At 36.6% G+C, this 15,058-nt stretch overlaps 1 protein-coding gene across 4 annotated transcripts in view; it reads right to left on the bottom strand.

The window, feature by feature from the left end:
• The window catches only part of STXBP4 (syntaxin binding protein 4), an 80,954-nt gene that overhangs the window by 46,543 nt on the left and 19,353 nt on the right, over positions 1–15,058 (bottom strand). For all 4 annotated transcript variants that reach the window (XR_007207506.1, XM_048323412.1, XM_048323411.1 and 1 more), the window contains 8 exons: positions 12,947–13,029; positions 12,359–12,455; positions 10,921–11,033; positions 10,173–10,259; positions 9,054–9,119; positions 3,210–3,386; positions 1,054–1,170; positions 484–533 (listed from right to left, as the gene is read on the bottom strand). Coding sequence is in view for 3 of the 4 variants with exons in the window: in XM_048323412.1 (XP_048179369.1) it covers positions 484–533; positions 1,054–1,170; positions 3,210–3,386; positions 9,054–9,119; positions 10,173–10,259; positions 10,921–11,033; positions 12,359–12,455; positions 12,947–13,029 (790 nt within the window). In the remaining variant the exon portion in view is untranslated. The remainder of the gene's footprint in view (positions 1–483; positions 534–1,053; positions 1,171–3,209; positions 3,387–9,053; positions 9,120–10,172; positions 10,260–10,920; positions 11,034–12,358; positions 12,456–12,946; positions 13,030–15,058) is intronic.

A 15,058-nucleotide genomic window follows, 5' to 3' on the forward strand; every position in this document is an offset into this window, starting at 1 on the left:
ATGTCAATATTCTGAAGGACCAAAGGCTTCTTAAATCTTCTTGAATATTCCCAGCAGCTTTTTAAACAAGAAAATTAATCAAATGTAAATGGATACGCATTTTATCAATTTATTTATATGCTACTGGATTCATTGTGATGCAAAATCACCTAGGAGAATCTAAAAAAATATTAAAAAAATTATAACCCACTGTTAAAGTTCCTTGCATTTTAACTAATCCTTAGTACATTATAATTACTTTATGGAAACATCCAGACAATCATATCTATGTAATTACTAACTGTTTTAATTTAATTCAGAGGTTGTTAATGAAGCTGTATCCTGAAAGCCTAATTCATAATTCATGCCATTCCCTCTCTTTCAATAAAATGACACTCAGAACTACACAGCAAAAGCATAGGAAAAAAAATAGCTACAAGGCAGTTTTTGGAGACTTGGAAACAATAGCAGTGTTTTTCATTATTAATATTGCCATTTCATTACCTTAAAACTGTTGAGGAGGTAGAGTTATCAGAGAGTATTTCATGCACAACCTGTTGGTCATAGTCAAGAAGTTATCAGTTTATAAATCAACACCATCAAAAAGTTAATACCTTATAGTTTGATGTTCTATTTGGGGGTGGGGGATTTGACTGTCAATTAAAGAGTCTAGTGTCTCCCAGCTAGAAGTGCAAAAGTAAAAACCAAAATATTATAACCCCCTTAAACAAAGTAAATATAACAACATCACTTTTTTTTGTTGTTGTTTCATAACATTCCAAAGTATTACCAAATATTAGCTTTTCTGCCTTTTTCTTCTGAGGAGTTTCACAGAAATTCGTAGAGTTTAGGTGTAAAAAATTATCTGATCATTTTCATTTGTTCAGTATAGCAAAACACAAAGATTATGTAAACCTCTGGATGGAACTGTACACTTACACATCATCTATATTTCCAGGAATGAAAGGATCTCTGTGAACTAGTTTATAGCCATTTTACTATGTTTATTCCTCAAAGACATCAACACAAACCTTTTCCAAATAAGATATTGCTAGAAATGAAAGGCAAAGTTACCTCTACAAATTGTAGCAATTTTTCAGTGGCCACCTCAAATGTCTTCCTGGCAGACTCCGATTTCCGCAGCTGGCAGTCAAGCACCGTAACCCTCTTTCTCAAGTCTTGAATGTTCTCCTGGAAAAGGTATTTTATGGCTTTTATTCTAATAATTTTCTCCCATGGATCACACAGAGACATGGTATGAACTGAGTGTTTGGAATGTTTAACACACTCTTCTCTACATTTCTGTAAAACTCATAACTGGAATGCCGGACCAGCTGGAAAATCAGCACCAAACTGCAACAGATTTTGGCATATGATAGAAAGGTAAATTAAAATTGGAAGACAACAACACTGATAGGGCTGAAAATTAAGAGAGTTTGAACCGACTGATGAATGGATCAAAAATACCAACCTGATGGTGACAGTATCCCTCAGTAGGGTGCCATAAACAGCCAGAACAAACTCAGTCCCCTAGCTTGCATCCTTTGGCCACTACAGTAATTACGGCACATCTTGGAGGAAATTACCCCCTAGGATGTCTCTGCATGCACTCGTATAACCTATTGATCAGTGTTATGCATCCCTCTCTCCTTCAGTACAGAGGATGTGAGCCCTGTTAGATCTAGTCCTGGAGGCTTTGGGTTTCATTAGAGTGCCTGGCACTGTTCCTGTGAGAGAACCACGAGTGAAGTCCTCACATGTACCTGGGCATGCCTGTTTAGCTGAGCTGTCTGCTGGACACAAGATCTAGAAAGATCTCTCCAAAATACAGAAAACAGCACTGTAGTTAAAAATAAACTTTTACATCACACTGCAGGTGATCATTCTGAAAGCTCACAACCTACTCTAAAACTCTTATCAAAAAATCACCCAAACCCACTTATTAACTTTACTGGAAGCAAATAATTTGTTTGTATACACTGTACAAAGCAGCAGAATCATCATCACCCTGAATGTCAAAGGATCTGTTGATTCAAACACCTTTGTTTTGGTAATGTCACTGTCCACTCTGGAGAAAGAGCTGGTGAGGGACCTCATCTTTCACACTAAAAAGGCTGTAATATGGAGTTGGTACCTACTTGATACTGCTTCTTTTGGATAAAAAATGCAGAGGTTCAAATCTCCACACAGGTGTTGAAGTAGTCAGTCAGAATTTCAGGAATGCAAGCTACAATCTCTGGAACAAACCCCCAGGAAAGTAACCCACAACCTCTGAATTTCTTAAAATTTGGCTGTTTATACAAGTCCTAGAAAACAAACAGTGCTGCAAGAACACCTGACATAAAAGATGGGGCATCTCACCCAAATGTTCAGAAAGAACTTTCAGGGTGTGATTCACCTCATCACTCACAACTGGATGAGACGAATTCCTCCCTGGGAGCCACAGGGACTTGGTTAAGCTGTTCTCTGCAAGCTTGTTTACCTCAGAGCTTGGCTTTACCTTCCAATGTCTTCAAATATTAAATTAATTCTCAGGATTAAACAAGGCAACATTTCAGTAGGTTTTCTTCACCAGGTCATATGCACATCCATTTTTCATGAGAAAAACAAGGTAATCTCAAAAATGCCAACCTGTTTGCATTTGTTCAAACCGTGTCTAGAACACAGGTCAGGAGTTACAGGGAAAAATTTTAAAGTGCCTCCAATATTTTATTTCTTAGCCTGTTCTGAAAAGCCTCACTGAAGATGATGTGGGTTTAAAATATAAGGCTCAATTAAAAAAAAAAATTGGCGGGATTAGTAGTATTTAAATGATTATTTTAATTAAATCTAAGTTTACTTTAGAACAGGACAGGGGTGTTATTTGCCTAACAAAAACATAAACCTGAAGGCCATTTTCACATGAGTACAAAAGCATACAAATATATGCAAGGTGTAGTCCTTTAAAGACAATGTATCTGCAGCCCAGAAACTATTCCATGCTTAATGCTTGAGATATGCTGACCTATAACCCAAATATGCTGGGAGCTCCTGTTTTTCCAGCCCAAAGATGTCTGGTGAAAGGAAGCTTCGTGCACTTCACATTACCCCCTTCGCTACACATCATCCCAGTTATTGAATAATACAAGACAAACAGTGACCTACTTTAGAAAAGCAGATGAAAAGAAAATGAAAACAAGATACATGACAACAGGAAGGAAACCATGGTAACTCTGACAGGCTTTGCTTACTTTATTTTGGCCAGAATGCTCAGCGAGCTGAGCCTTCAGCTCTCCAATTTCAGCCTCTAACAGGTGAATCACTTCTTCATAGTCCATCTCTATTCCCCGGGCCTGCCTTTGTGCAGCCTCTGCAAGGTGAATTCTGCTTCGCAGGGCTCTTGTCTCCTCCACAGCTGCCTTGGCTTCCTGCAGATGATACAATTCAGTGGAAAAGTTACAACTCCAACTACCAAAAAAGCAGATTTAGCTCACAAGTACTGCAGCTGGCCTCAGGGCTACCTGTTAGTGTTCATGGTTAGAGGGCTCAATTGCTAATTTTTAATATATGATGTGCAAATGAAAAACAGGTAAGCACAGAGACATAATTTTCCTAATAAATTAAACAACAAGTTCTACAATTACTGAAAATCTACGTGAATGAAAGGTTTCCTTGAAATGCACCACATGCTGTTGATCTGCCCCACTGCTTCCATACCAAAAAAGTACCTTAATGAGATGTTACTTCATTTTATTATTATTGCCTGAATTCACACTCTAGTCACAGCTCACACATCACGTACATGGACTTTTAATGCAAGTATTCAGTCCACACTCTTCTCAGAATCAGTGCTTTTTATAAAAACTATTTTTCTGCCTAGTTCCTGCTCCTATTACGCTCCTAATATCCTATATTATCACAGAACATTAGAAGCGAGTCGGATAAAACTTTTATCTAAATAACGTACAGAAAACAGAAAATCAGAAACTGTTAGCTTTAATTCAGCTAATGTAATCCCTAAATGTTGCAACATGTCCTTTCAAAAAAGATATTGCTCAGTTCATTTTAGGACTGAATATTAATTGAAGTTAACTTTGATTAGTAAATTAGAAAGTCAAACTAAAGATGGGTTTACACACTAGGAATAAAACAAACAAACTGCTCACACAAAATATACAGGCTCACTGGCACCAAAACTAGTAAACCATCTTTGCCCTCAGCTATTAATTAATCTGTATGAAAAGTCACCTTATATCAATTTTCTGAATAATTAAAGTTATAAGCTTTGAATACACAAATTCACAGAGCTACAAGCTTTTTGTAGAAGTTGCTCAGTTAAGGATACTTAGGTGAATATTCTATTCCTGGTCTACCTATTACATCTTATTATTATCATTATATCCTGGTTGGGAATGGAACTAGAGGGAAAACAGGTGGCTGTAGAGGAGAAACACACTGTGACTCTTTAACATGGAGGAAACAACCTTCTAGAAGCTAGGTTTGAAACTGCTGTTTCTAAAAAACCTAGATGACCAGATCTGTCTGTTTTGTGGAATAAACTGCATATAACGTGTCATGATACAAATGTCTATAGAGAGGTCAGTTAAACTTACAAATGCAGATTTAATTCTTTCTTCATGTAGAAGCATTTGTTCTGTACAATCAATATCCTTCAAGTCAGGTTTTCCTATACTTTGTGATAATGGTCTTTCTGTAAAATGATCTACCAATCTCAGCTTCACACGACTTTTAACCTCTACACTGTTAGCCTTAATGAACAATATACTCCAGGCCATAAATCAGCTAATATCAGTCACATATAACCAGTACATCATCTTCCTCATCTTTGCAATATAAAACCAATTTGGATGATGGCCAGGGACATCCTGGTCTCTCAGAAAATAGAGCAGTAGAAGAAGTAACCACACATGTAGAACAGCAACACCACTAGTGAAGGCAGGTGACACTGCTGCTGTACAGGCACTGGTGTGTTACAGGGCACAAGCGGTAAGAGATCCATTTAAGTGACCTTTAATTTGACAGCAAGTAGAATGGTTTTCTTTTTTCCTTTGGAAGCACTAGGTGAACTACACGAGGACCACTTGCACCTGGAAACACAGACTCACCCCAAGCTTATTGCTCTGTGTGTGTTATTCCTCACGCTGGTGTCAGAGTTGTGTGTCTGCAGCACTAAGAACAGTGTGAGGGTCATTACTGCTTGCACTCCCTGAAAGCACAACAGAACAATCCCCCCTCCTGCAAGCTGCTCGTGGCACTCCTTTTTTCCTAGAAACAATTCAGAGAACACAGGGACTCCTAAGAAGTTATCAATCTACAGAAGCAGGGGTCAAAATTACTACCTCTAGGGAAGGCACTTTATGGCCACTGTAAGAAACAAAATGAGTCAATAGCAAGAAGAGCTGGGCCCTGCTGATACAGAGGATGAGCTGGGAGCCGTCAGCACCAAAGGCATCCTTGGGAAGCAGGCTGGAGGTGGGAAAAAGACTCTCAGAGACAAAAGTGAAAAGATGCTCTGATGTTAAGTTTGACTAATATGAATGAACACAGAGGCCTTGAAAAAGGATGGCGTCTTAAAAACCCCCACTTAGGAATTATTTAAATAAACCGACATGAGAAAAGTGAAGAGAAAATTGCTATTATGAAAAGAGAGGTCTTCATTTTGAAAGAATACCTCCTTGAGATAAAGGTTTAAACTCTTATAATCCAGAACTGCCTTTACTCCTCTGTTGTTTTTTCAGAACCCTAGTTGTTGAATATTAATTTCTCTGTAATAGCAGACTAAGTATGACCAGATTTCAATGGTGAAAGACCTAAAGGAATAATTAAGGAACAATGGCTTCTTACATTACAATTAAACAATTATACACACTAAAACTGAATTAGTAAAGTCTTCTGACACACCAGAGCTGTTTGCTGGAGCAGAGGGGCACAAAGGGAAACTATTCCCTTTGTGGAACTGGAGAATAGATTTCACTGTTCTCCAGTTACTGGAGCTGGCACTGTGGGGACACAGTGGGTTCTCTCACCTGTGCAGGTAAGGGGGCCCCACCAGTGAAGAACTGATGGGTAACACCCACTTCAGCAAGACAGCTCTTGTCCCACTCAAATGTATGAAAAAAGTGTCCAAGGCCAGGCTGGATGGGGCTTGGAGCAATCTGGGAGAGTGGAGGGTGTCCCTCTCCATGGCAGGGGTTAGAATGAGATGAGCTTTAAGGTCCTTTCCAATCCAAACCAATCTAGGATTCTAAGACAACAGATAGGGAATCTGCAGCTGCTAATATTTCATTTATATAAATGCTTGATGGGGCCAATTGTCCTAATCTGGTATGAAGCCACTACAACCAATAAGGAACTGAAAGCTGGAGGACAGAAGCTGAATCTGTAAAAAAGCACTTTCAAGGTACAGGTTCAGAGTGCCAGAAGGTTTTATCCAAGTTTTATTCCAGCCACCAAAACCACCAGAACTAAGATATTCTTTTAAAGCACATGAAAATTGTAGTTACAAGTCAACTGTGCTTGTTGATTAATGTTATAAAAATTGTATGCTGAAATTATCCTTCAAAAGAACTTTTAATATCTTTACTATGTATTAAAATAAAAAAAGCTAATGAAACAAACCCAATCCTTCTTTCAGGCAGGGTGAAATAAATTACATACTGCTTCCAAAATAGCAGCCATTCAAAAGCCCCTCTTTCCCTGTTAAGAGAAAATAACTGCAGAATAGCATATCTCAGCCCTATGAACCGAGTCCAGGAGTTTGGAATACCACAAACAGTATCTTATCTTTACAGGCTCTCCCATTTACTAAGTTTAGCTAAGTGCTTCAGCTGACAGAAACTGCCCAGAAAAAGCTGTAGTACAGAAGGGATCATTCAGGCTGGAATACTCCAGGACTCTGAGGCAGCACAGGATCCAGTCCAACTCCTCCAGGAAGACAGAAGACATCATTCCAGATTTCACATTCATGCTCTTGGCAAGACTTCAGGTACGCAAAAGTGCCTTTCTGTGTTTGGTGCCAATTTCAGCTTACATATGATTTCAAGGAAGCCCCAAAGATATAGTGCTATATCACAACTTCAAAGCTAAAATAGGTCAATTAATGAATTTTAATTGTCACATACCAATATTAGAAAATAATTACTACCTTACAGCAAGTTTAGCAGCATTTCTAATCTTAAGAGTTTATTCACGCTGTTAGTTACTGAGTCAAGCACTGTTTAATGAATTGGTACTAACAAAGCATGTTTATTAACCAGAATATTTGTACACCTGTCTTAATTAATCTGTAATCTCTGCAATTCGCAATTAGTAGAAAATAGGAATACCACAAAATATACCCCAATACATGACTGGTAACCTATATCCTCATTTAAAACCTTCGTTTTTTCATGAAAGCAGTCATTTTTAAAAAATGCTTAAATTACACTGAAGTCAGAAGACCTTATGCATAGACTTTAATTGTTTTTTTTTGTTTACTTTGATTGTTACTTTTAATCAGGCCATTAGGGCTCAATAATGCACTCATTAACTCCTTTCACTAAACTTCAGCTCAAGCAGGAATGCACACCGTAAGTTAAATGGCAACTTGTACTGTAGGTAGCCTATTTCTAAAAAACTTATCACCATGAATCTCAGTGCCAATATTGGTTTTAAACAACAGAAATATATATATAAAAATACATATGAAACACTTGAAAATGCACCAAGTATAAACAAAAGAAAATGTCCATTAAAAGCCCACTTACATGTCCTAAAACAAATCACACAATGCTGTAATTATATATAATTTATTATTTCTCTTTGACTTCTCTATATGGAACCCTTTCAATGCCTACAAGAAAATCAGTATTTATCCCTGGGAGGTTTGCAGGGCAAAGCTGAACTTCATCACCACACGACAGTACCTGAGAAAAATAAAAGTGGGAGGACCTCGAGTGGTGGCAAATGGGCACTGCTGCCACTTAAAACATCTTAAACCAGCCCTGTCCAAGGGTGCCTTCCCAGAAAAAGCAGGTTTGTACTGGGGATTGTACTTTGTAATAGCTTTAGTCTGGACTAATACACAGAACAAGTGCTCTGGTCTAGAACAACACAGTCAACCCATTAGAGAATGGGAACTTCCAAGTGCATTACTGGAACAATCTTCCAGTTAAAATTTATTTAATTTCCAGTTATAAAATTTAATTTATTTAAGATAACCCAACTTATTTCCCCACAGTGTACAGAAGGAAACGACACAATACTAATGGAAAAAGCTTCCAAGCAGCTCTCTTACATTCAAGGAATAAAAGGTGATAATGAAGGTGCTCAACTAGTCTTATGAGCAAAAATATAAGACTAATCTTAATACATGGGATTTTTAAACTTTATCTCTTGCATTTTTACATGACATCAGACATGAGAAACCTGCAAAGGATAGGTGCAGCAGTGCAGGAGGGAAGGAAGGCAGCCAGGCTCATTAGATGGAAAAAGCTGACAGGGTGTTCAGGAGAAAGAGGGAACCAGAAAGCCACTTGGTTTTGAATCCAGGCTATAAATGACATGAGACTTACATTTAATTGGGAACTTCCTTTAAGAGACACAAGGAGGCCAAATACTCTGATTTACTGGCTCATAATTATAGATAGATTTGGAGACAGAAACAAGGCTTTCCTCACAAACCCCTAACTACAATTTTTTTTCCTGGTAATTTTTTCACACTTAAGACTGGCTGACATATAAAATAGTTAATGTTAGGATTGTAAATTAGGCTCACTGTTGGCTAAAACCAGCAAAAGCTCTAAGACCAGAAAGGTTCTACTACATCATTATGCCACTTCATTGATCCAGCTGGTCTTAGGGTTCCACTCTCAATTCAATAGTAGAGAAATATATTACTGCTCTAAAAACTGAAGGATCAATTCTCCACTTTTAATCAAAAGCTCTGTAGTAACACAAGAAGCACTTTGTGTTGAAATCAGTGTGAAAGCATAGTCTGTATGAGCAGCAAGACAAAAAGTGCTCCTTTCTCCCTTTCACAAAAAAAACAATTAAAAATTTTTAAATAATTGTAATTTTTAGAAACTTCAACATACTTGCTTGACTACTTGTAGCTGCTCTGTTAACTGTTTCTGTAAGTCCACAGATTCAGACAATTCTTCCTGTTTTAAAAAAAAAAGAATAATAGAAGAGTTTTGGTCCTAAAACAATTAGCTCTTTCAAAACTACAGGTAGCAATACTTAACTTCTATCAACAGCTTTTACAAAACCTGTGATAAAACCATCTCTAAAAGCTAACTTTTCTGTGAGTTCATTGATGCTTTTTAAGTTTCTTGAGTATTTTAGGATTATTTACTGAACATTTCTGGGATTTGTGTAAAAGAGTGTAAGAAATAAGGCAATTAATTATAGATTGATCATTGTCAGTTTTCCACATCAGCAATTTAGGGACTCTGGGTCAGCAGTCACTGTGCTCAATGTAAACAGGGTTCTTTCATTTCAGTACAGAGCTCTCTGAAGAAGAATCCTTGAGCACAGAACAGAGAACAGATCTCTGGCCATTTCAACCCAATGTTTCTGTAATTTACAGCAAGAATTTTTTTGGACCAAGAGGCAATTTTTTAATTGTCTTTATCCCAAGCTCAGTATTCCTGTCCAAGAATCAGAGTTATGTATCCTGAATACATATATCTTTTGGTTTGTTAAAACAGAAATTCAGGACCATGGGAATGTGGTAGGAACCTGGGATATTAATAAACAATAAGAGTATTTACTGCTTTAGTCCTGGGAATTTTCTAATGTCTGGGAAAATATGTATTAATTTTGCACACAGATTAATTTATCCTCCAGTTCTGATTCCTTTCAGAAGTATCAGCACATGCTCAGACTCTGCAGTTACAAGCATCACACATTTTAAAATAAAACTGCCATGCAAATCAGTCATTTCTCCAAATTCACTTCTGTGAAATGTCTGCTTAGTCTCATTTCTCTGTGGATCAGATTAAAAAATGTGTTAGCGTTCAGTGTAACAGCTAAAATTCACTGTCTCCACAAATACATTGTAAGCAGTCTTCAAACATGATTAAGACTGCTTGCACTGCCATTTTATTTATGAAAAACTGCACATGAAATTAAAAAAAAAAAGAAAATTACTATGCAAACTCAAAAAAAAATTAGTCTCTTGAATAATTTAAAGCAAATAAAAATTGTGTTACCTTTAATTTACTCATTTCTTTTAAAGCTTCATTTCTTTCTTTCTTAAGTCTTTCCACATCACCCTCCAAGGAATCACAGGTTACAAACTGTGTGTATATAAATACTTAAGGTTAGAATGTATTGCTAACTGTGTCTTCCATAATCTTTAACATCTTATATTAAAAGTTCTTGTTAATAAAATGAGAAGAAAATCTTAATTTTGAGTTATAGATCTGAAAATGCTAAAAACATTTAAGAAAATTTTAACCAACTTATCTTCCAAAGGAACAATTACTTTTCCTTTTAAAGTGGATTAATAAAGTGTTTTTTAAATTATCAAGAATACATCACTATTTTAATATTTTAAATAATAGGCATTTTATTTTAGTGTTCATATACTAAAAATGCTCTTTTTAGAAGTCACTTCTAGAATAAAATGGTTTTCACTGTAGCACAGTAGTTCAAATCACTGTGCCCAGTAGTTGTTTCTCACTCACACAGGTTTTAACAACCCAAATTTTATTAAGAGACCTCAGTAAATCAATGTTGTCCAGACATACAACAAACCAGAATTAAATTACATTAATTGCTTTCTATAAATTAGAAAAAAGCTTAAAAAAGCTTCACAGAAACTAAGCTACCTTAAAGAACCCCATGCTATCGAGCTGTTTTAAACATCTGCCCAAGATTTGGAGTTATTTTACATACAATAAACTCTCCAATAATCTCCTCCCAGTTGTTAGAACACTGACCAGGCACATATTTTACCTGTGAGTCCTGTAAGCTGGCAACTTCACTGACCCTAGAGGTGACAGATTTGTGGCCATCATCAGCTGCAGTTGATTGCATGGACAACAGATTTCTTGAAACTTCAAAGAAATCTAGGAAAAAAACAGTTCAGATTTTGTTGTTGTAGCCCAGAAGTTCAGCTTAGTAACAGATCACTGATGCAACACAACTCCAATATCACCAAGAACAGCCACTCTGAGAAATGCAGTGTCTGCCCTTGAAGCTTTCTAAAGGAAAATAGGAAAATCAGAGAGATATCTCCAAAGAGAAAGCTCTGTCAAAGATGGTAAGAATAAAAATGCCCAAAACACACCGTGGGATGAAATGTCCTCAAATCAAATTGTGAAGGAGAAAAGAAAACAAAGGTGGTGTGAAGTTCACCTTCAAAGTACCTGGGATGTTCTGCATTTGGCAGGTGTCTGTGAAAAATGAAATAAATCTGCACACCAGGTATATACACCTGCCCTTCCCAAGAAGTTGGCCTTACCAGAGGAGACAGGAAAAAGGAAAAATTTCCTGCTAGCTCTGAGCTCATGGTTTCCTTTTCAGGCCCTTTAAACCCCTGACAGAGGCTTGGTAAAATTGATGTTGACCAAGTTGAAAGTTTTAAATACAAACACTCCCTCATTCACAGTCAACATGACTTGGATTACCCATACATTTTTAATTAAAAAATTCTGCTACGCTATGACAGAAAAGTGGAAATATAAAGGTCAGTTTACTTCACATAAAATCTGACAGAAGATCCAGTATCTTTCTCACTGAGGATCTTTCTGGATGTTTAAGTACAAAATACTAGTTTTCACACACTAGTGTTTTTCATAGACTTTAGGAAAAGTGAAATTTCCATCAGTTTTAGCATCAAAACCATCATGTCTCACAGTTTCTGAAAAATATTTTAAAATTGTCAGTGTCATCAACCAAAATTGTCATAACCAACAACAGCAACTCAATCCTATCAGAATTAGGTTTAGCTGGAAGAATTATGATGGTCTCCCTGCAAATCTGTTTCTATATGCAATACTTGAAATGTTCTTGCTTCCCACAGACTGAAGTTAAATGATCCGTCAGTTTACTTGCTTCAAGAAGCCTCCCTAACCATCAAAACTCTCCCAAGTAATTTTTGGAAAAATTACAGTTCCCTATTGTCAAAACAAAAAGTTCAGGATTTTGTGAGCACAAAATAAAACTTTCCCAAGGCTGCTCTTAATTAGATAAATTTGTGATTTGCATTCCCATGACTTAGTTTCAAAATTTCAAGCTTATTTTCTACAGTAAAATAAGGTTCTTGCCTCAAACTATCATTTTATTTGCAGCAGCAACCCAATACTGACAAAAAATATAATAAATCGTTATTATCTACCATTTCTGTATTCCTACTTTTCACTATTTTCTATGGTAATTAACAAATTATTACCTCCAAAAGACACTGTTCCTTTAGAATCTTTATGAAGTTGCTGCCTTAGGGCTTGCTGCTGTTCATCTGTGAGCTGAAGCCCAAGATAATTCAGTGCCTGGAAGGAAAAAACTTATTTTGGACTGAAAAAAGAAAGGACTAAGGATAATGACTGCAGGGACATGGGGGAATAATTAAAGAGCTACACTTCAAAGAGCCTTTGTATCCCGGTACACTCTCACTGACAACACTTTTATTCCAGAGCCACTCTGTGACTTTTCCTTCTCATTGAGAGATGTTCAGATATTATTTAACCTTGAATACAGATGAGTGTAATAAGCAAACCCCTTTGTCCTTAATAACTGCTTTAAAAATCCTGAGGGATGTTCTGATTCCCAGAAGAGTTAATCAGTAATTAGATTAACAAAAACAGTAATTTGCCCAATGTATAAACTGAAATGTTGGCCTGCAACATTAAAGAGCTACTCAAATAGAAAATTCTGTGTGTCATTTATACCTTAGAGTTTGTCAGCCTAGAAATATTGTTTAGAGGTTTTACCTGCATCATGAAGAGGAAGAAGCAAAACTCAGAAGATTTTAAGTATTTACCCTCTCCAGCTTTTCTGTTTTGAGATGAATACTTGAGTTCTTTCCTTGGGGCTCATAATCATCATTCTGGCTGGGGGCAATAACTAAGAAATAAAAAAAATAAAGTAATAATGATGTAGTTGTAACTATTGCTTTGAAAAATTTGTTCTGAAGCTCTGCTCATCAAGTGGATGCCAGCTAAATACCCACTTGCCAAAAATACATGTTAATCCTTAGACTGACTTCTTCTTTTAAAAGACATAATTGTAATCAACAAAAATTATGGATATCAACCACTTCCACTATTTTTTTTGCATAAAAAAGTGACAAGTAGCAAATTAACAGAAAATAACCAGGAATAACTTTGAGTGATCCATCAAGCATATGGCTTCTCCTCATGGTATTTTCTCTTCTCTCAGAGTTACACAGACACTCAGGAAACAGAAGGGGAAACACACTTGTGAATTCCAAGAGAGACCTCCAAGACACACCCTCGGCGTAACTGACAGTTCCCACATGGAGTGATCTAGAAAACACTGGGGAAAGAGAGGGAATGACCTGTTCCCAACCATGGGCTGTGTGGAGAGAGCTTAGGCTGAACTCCCCAGGCTCCTCAGTATTTTTTCCTGGGAAGGAACACTTTTCCAAGAATTCCTGTCCATCAGGCCATCATCCATCAGCCCCCTCTACCCTCACAGTCAGAAACACAACTTTGCATGGGTTTTTTTTTTTAAACTCTTTGGATTTTAGATGTATGCAAATAAAAAAAAATAATTGTTTCCATTCATTATTTATAAACATAATGTAGATCTTAATTCATCATTTCCTTAATGAATTAAAAAGGTACTGAAACCAAAACCAGCTTTTGACAAGTAAAGGATCTTGCAGTTTGAGATTCTCTCTAAAGGAACAGAAGGAATTGCAGGGAATTCTTTTTTTAAAAAATTCTTTAAGTTTCACAGAGTATCTGTTTCCAAGCTCAAAGCCATTTATATTCTCTTTACATGCCAAAAGCATAAACCAAAACATCTTGAAAATCTCTGACACTAACACCTCTCACATGCTATATTAAATTCTGAAGACAGTGGGCTAGAACCTTGGTGGAATTGGCACAATTTCACTTCAGCTCAGAATGAAAAAGCCTCATGTGTGAGTTTGTGCAAAAACTTCCTGAAACTATGCTAATTTTTTTCATAAGGTGTTAAAAAAATAGTATCTCATCTAAAAAATACTTTAATTTTTCAAGGTTATCTTTGAAAGTTTATCCTTGAAAAAGGGCAGCATGAAAGAAGTGGCAGGTTTGACAAAGGATGTGCTGTTAAATAAGAAAAAAATCAAACGTGGCAAGAAGCAGTACAAACTGGAGCTGCAAGTATTTGTGCTTTCTGCTCTACTACCTACATTATTCAGATGTGTTAAAGAGACTGTGGCCTTCTTGGTGTCTTCAAACAATGAAGCTCCAGTGTACTGAATTATATTAACCAAGAGTCTTGTATTCTGAATATATTAAAAAATAAGACTTTTGTCTTGTTCCTTTGATTTAGTTGCAGCGTTTTTCATGGTCAATATGTAAAAACTGTGTGATCATTATTCTCCAGGTGTATTCAATACTAAAACTATTCCAGTTTCAATAGCCCATATTTGGTCAGGTCACCCTTCAACGAAGGAAACCAACTGTCCGATTTGCAATATGGGAACTGTTTCATTTTAAATCTGAATATCTAATATGGGCTATAATAAATGCAAGAACAATTGAAATAACATCAGTGGAGAGACATCTGGAATGAATCAGATCCTGTGTATTTTTTCTTCCTCTTCTCAGTACATTAGACATCAAGTTGAGAAGCTCAGCTTATGCTTAATTCCTACTGCCTGACGAAAAAGAATAAAGTTCAGGTCTGCACAGAGAAATACTGAAAAGAGTCAGTTCTATCACAGTGTCAATGGGGACTCTCATTATTGTGCCACTCCTGCATTTTCACTGTTTCTAAATACAACACATCTGTTTCCCACAGGAATTGCAATTGTTCAGCTCAGATTTGGTTCTGAGCAAATTTCAAAACCTCTGTTTTTCCTTAAATGTTGTTTTCAAAATAGGTATTTAGAGATGGGATCAGTGACTCTTGCCATTGC

This window comes from Corvus hawaiiensis, chromosome 19 (genome assembly GCF_020740725.1).
Source record: "Corvus hawaiiensis isolate bCorHaw1 chromosome 19, bCorHaw1.pri.cur, whole genome shotgun sequence".
Classification (NCBI taxonomy): Eukaryota; Metazoa; Chordata; class Aves; order Passeriformes; family Corvidae; genus Corvus; species Corvus hawaiiensis.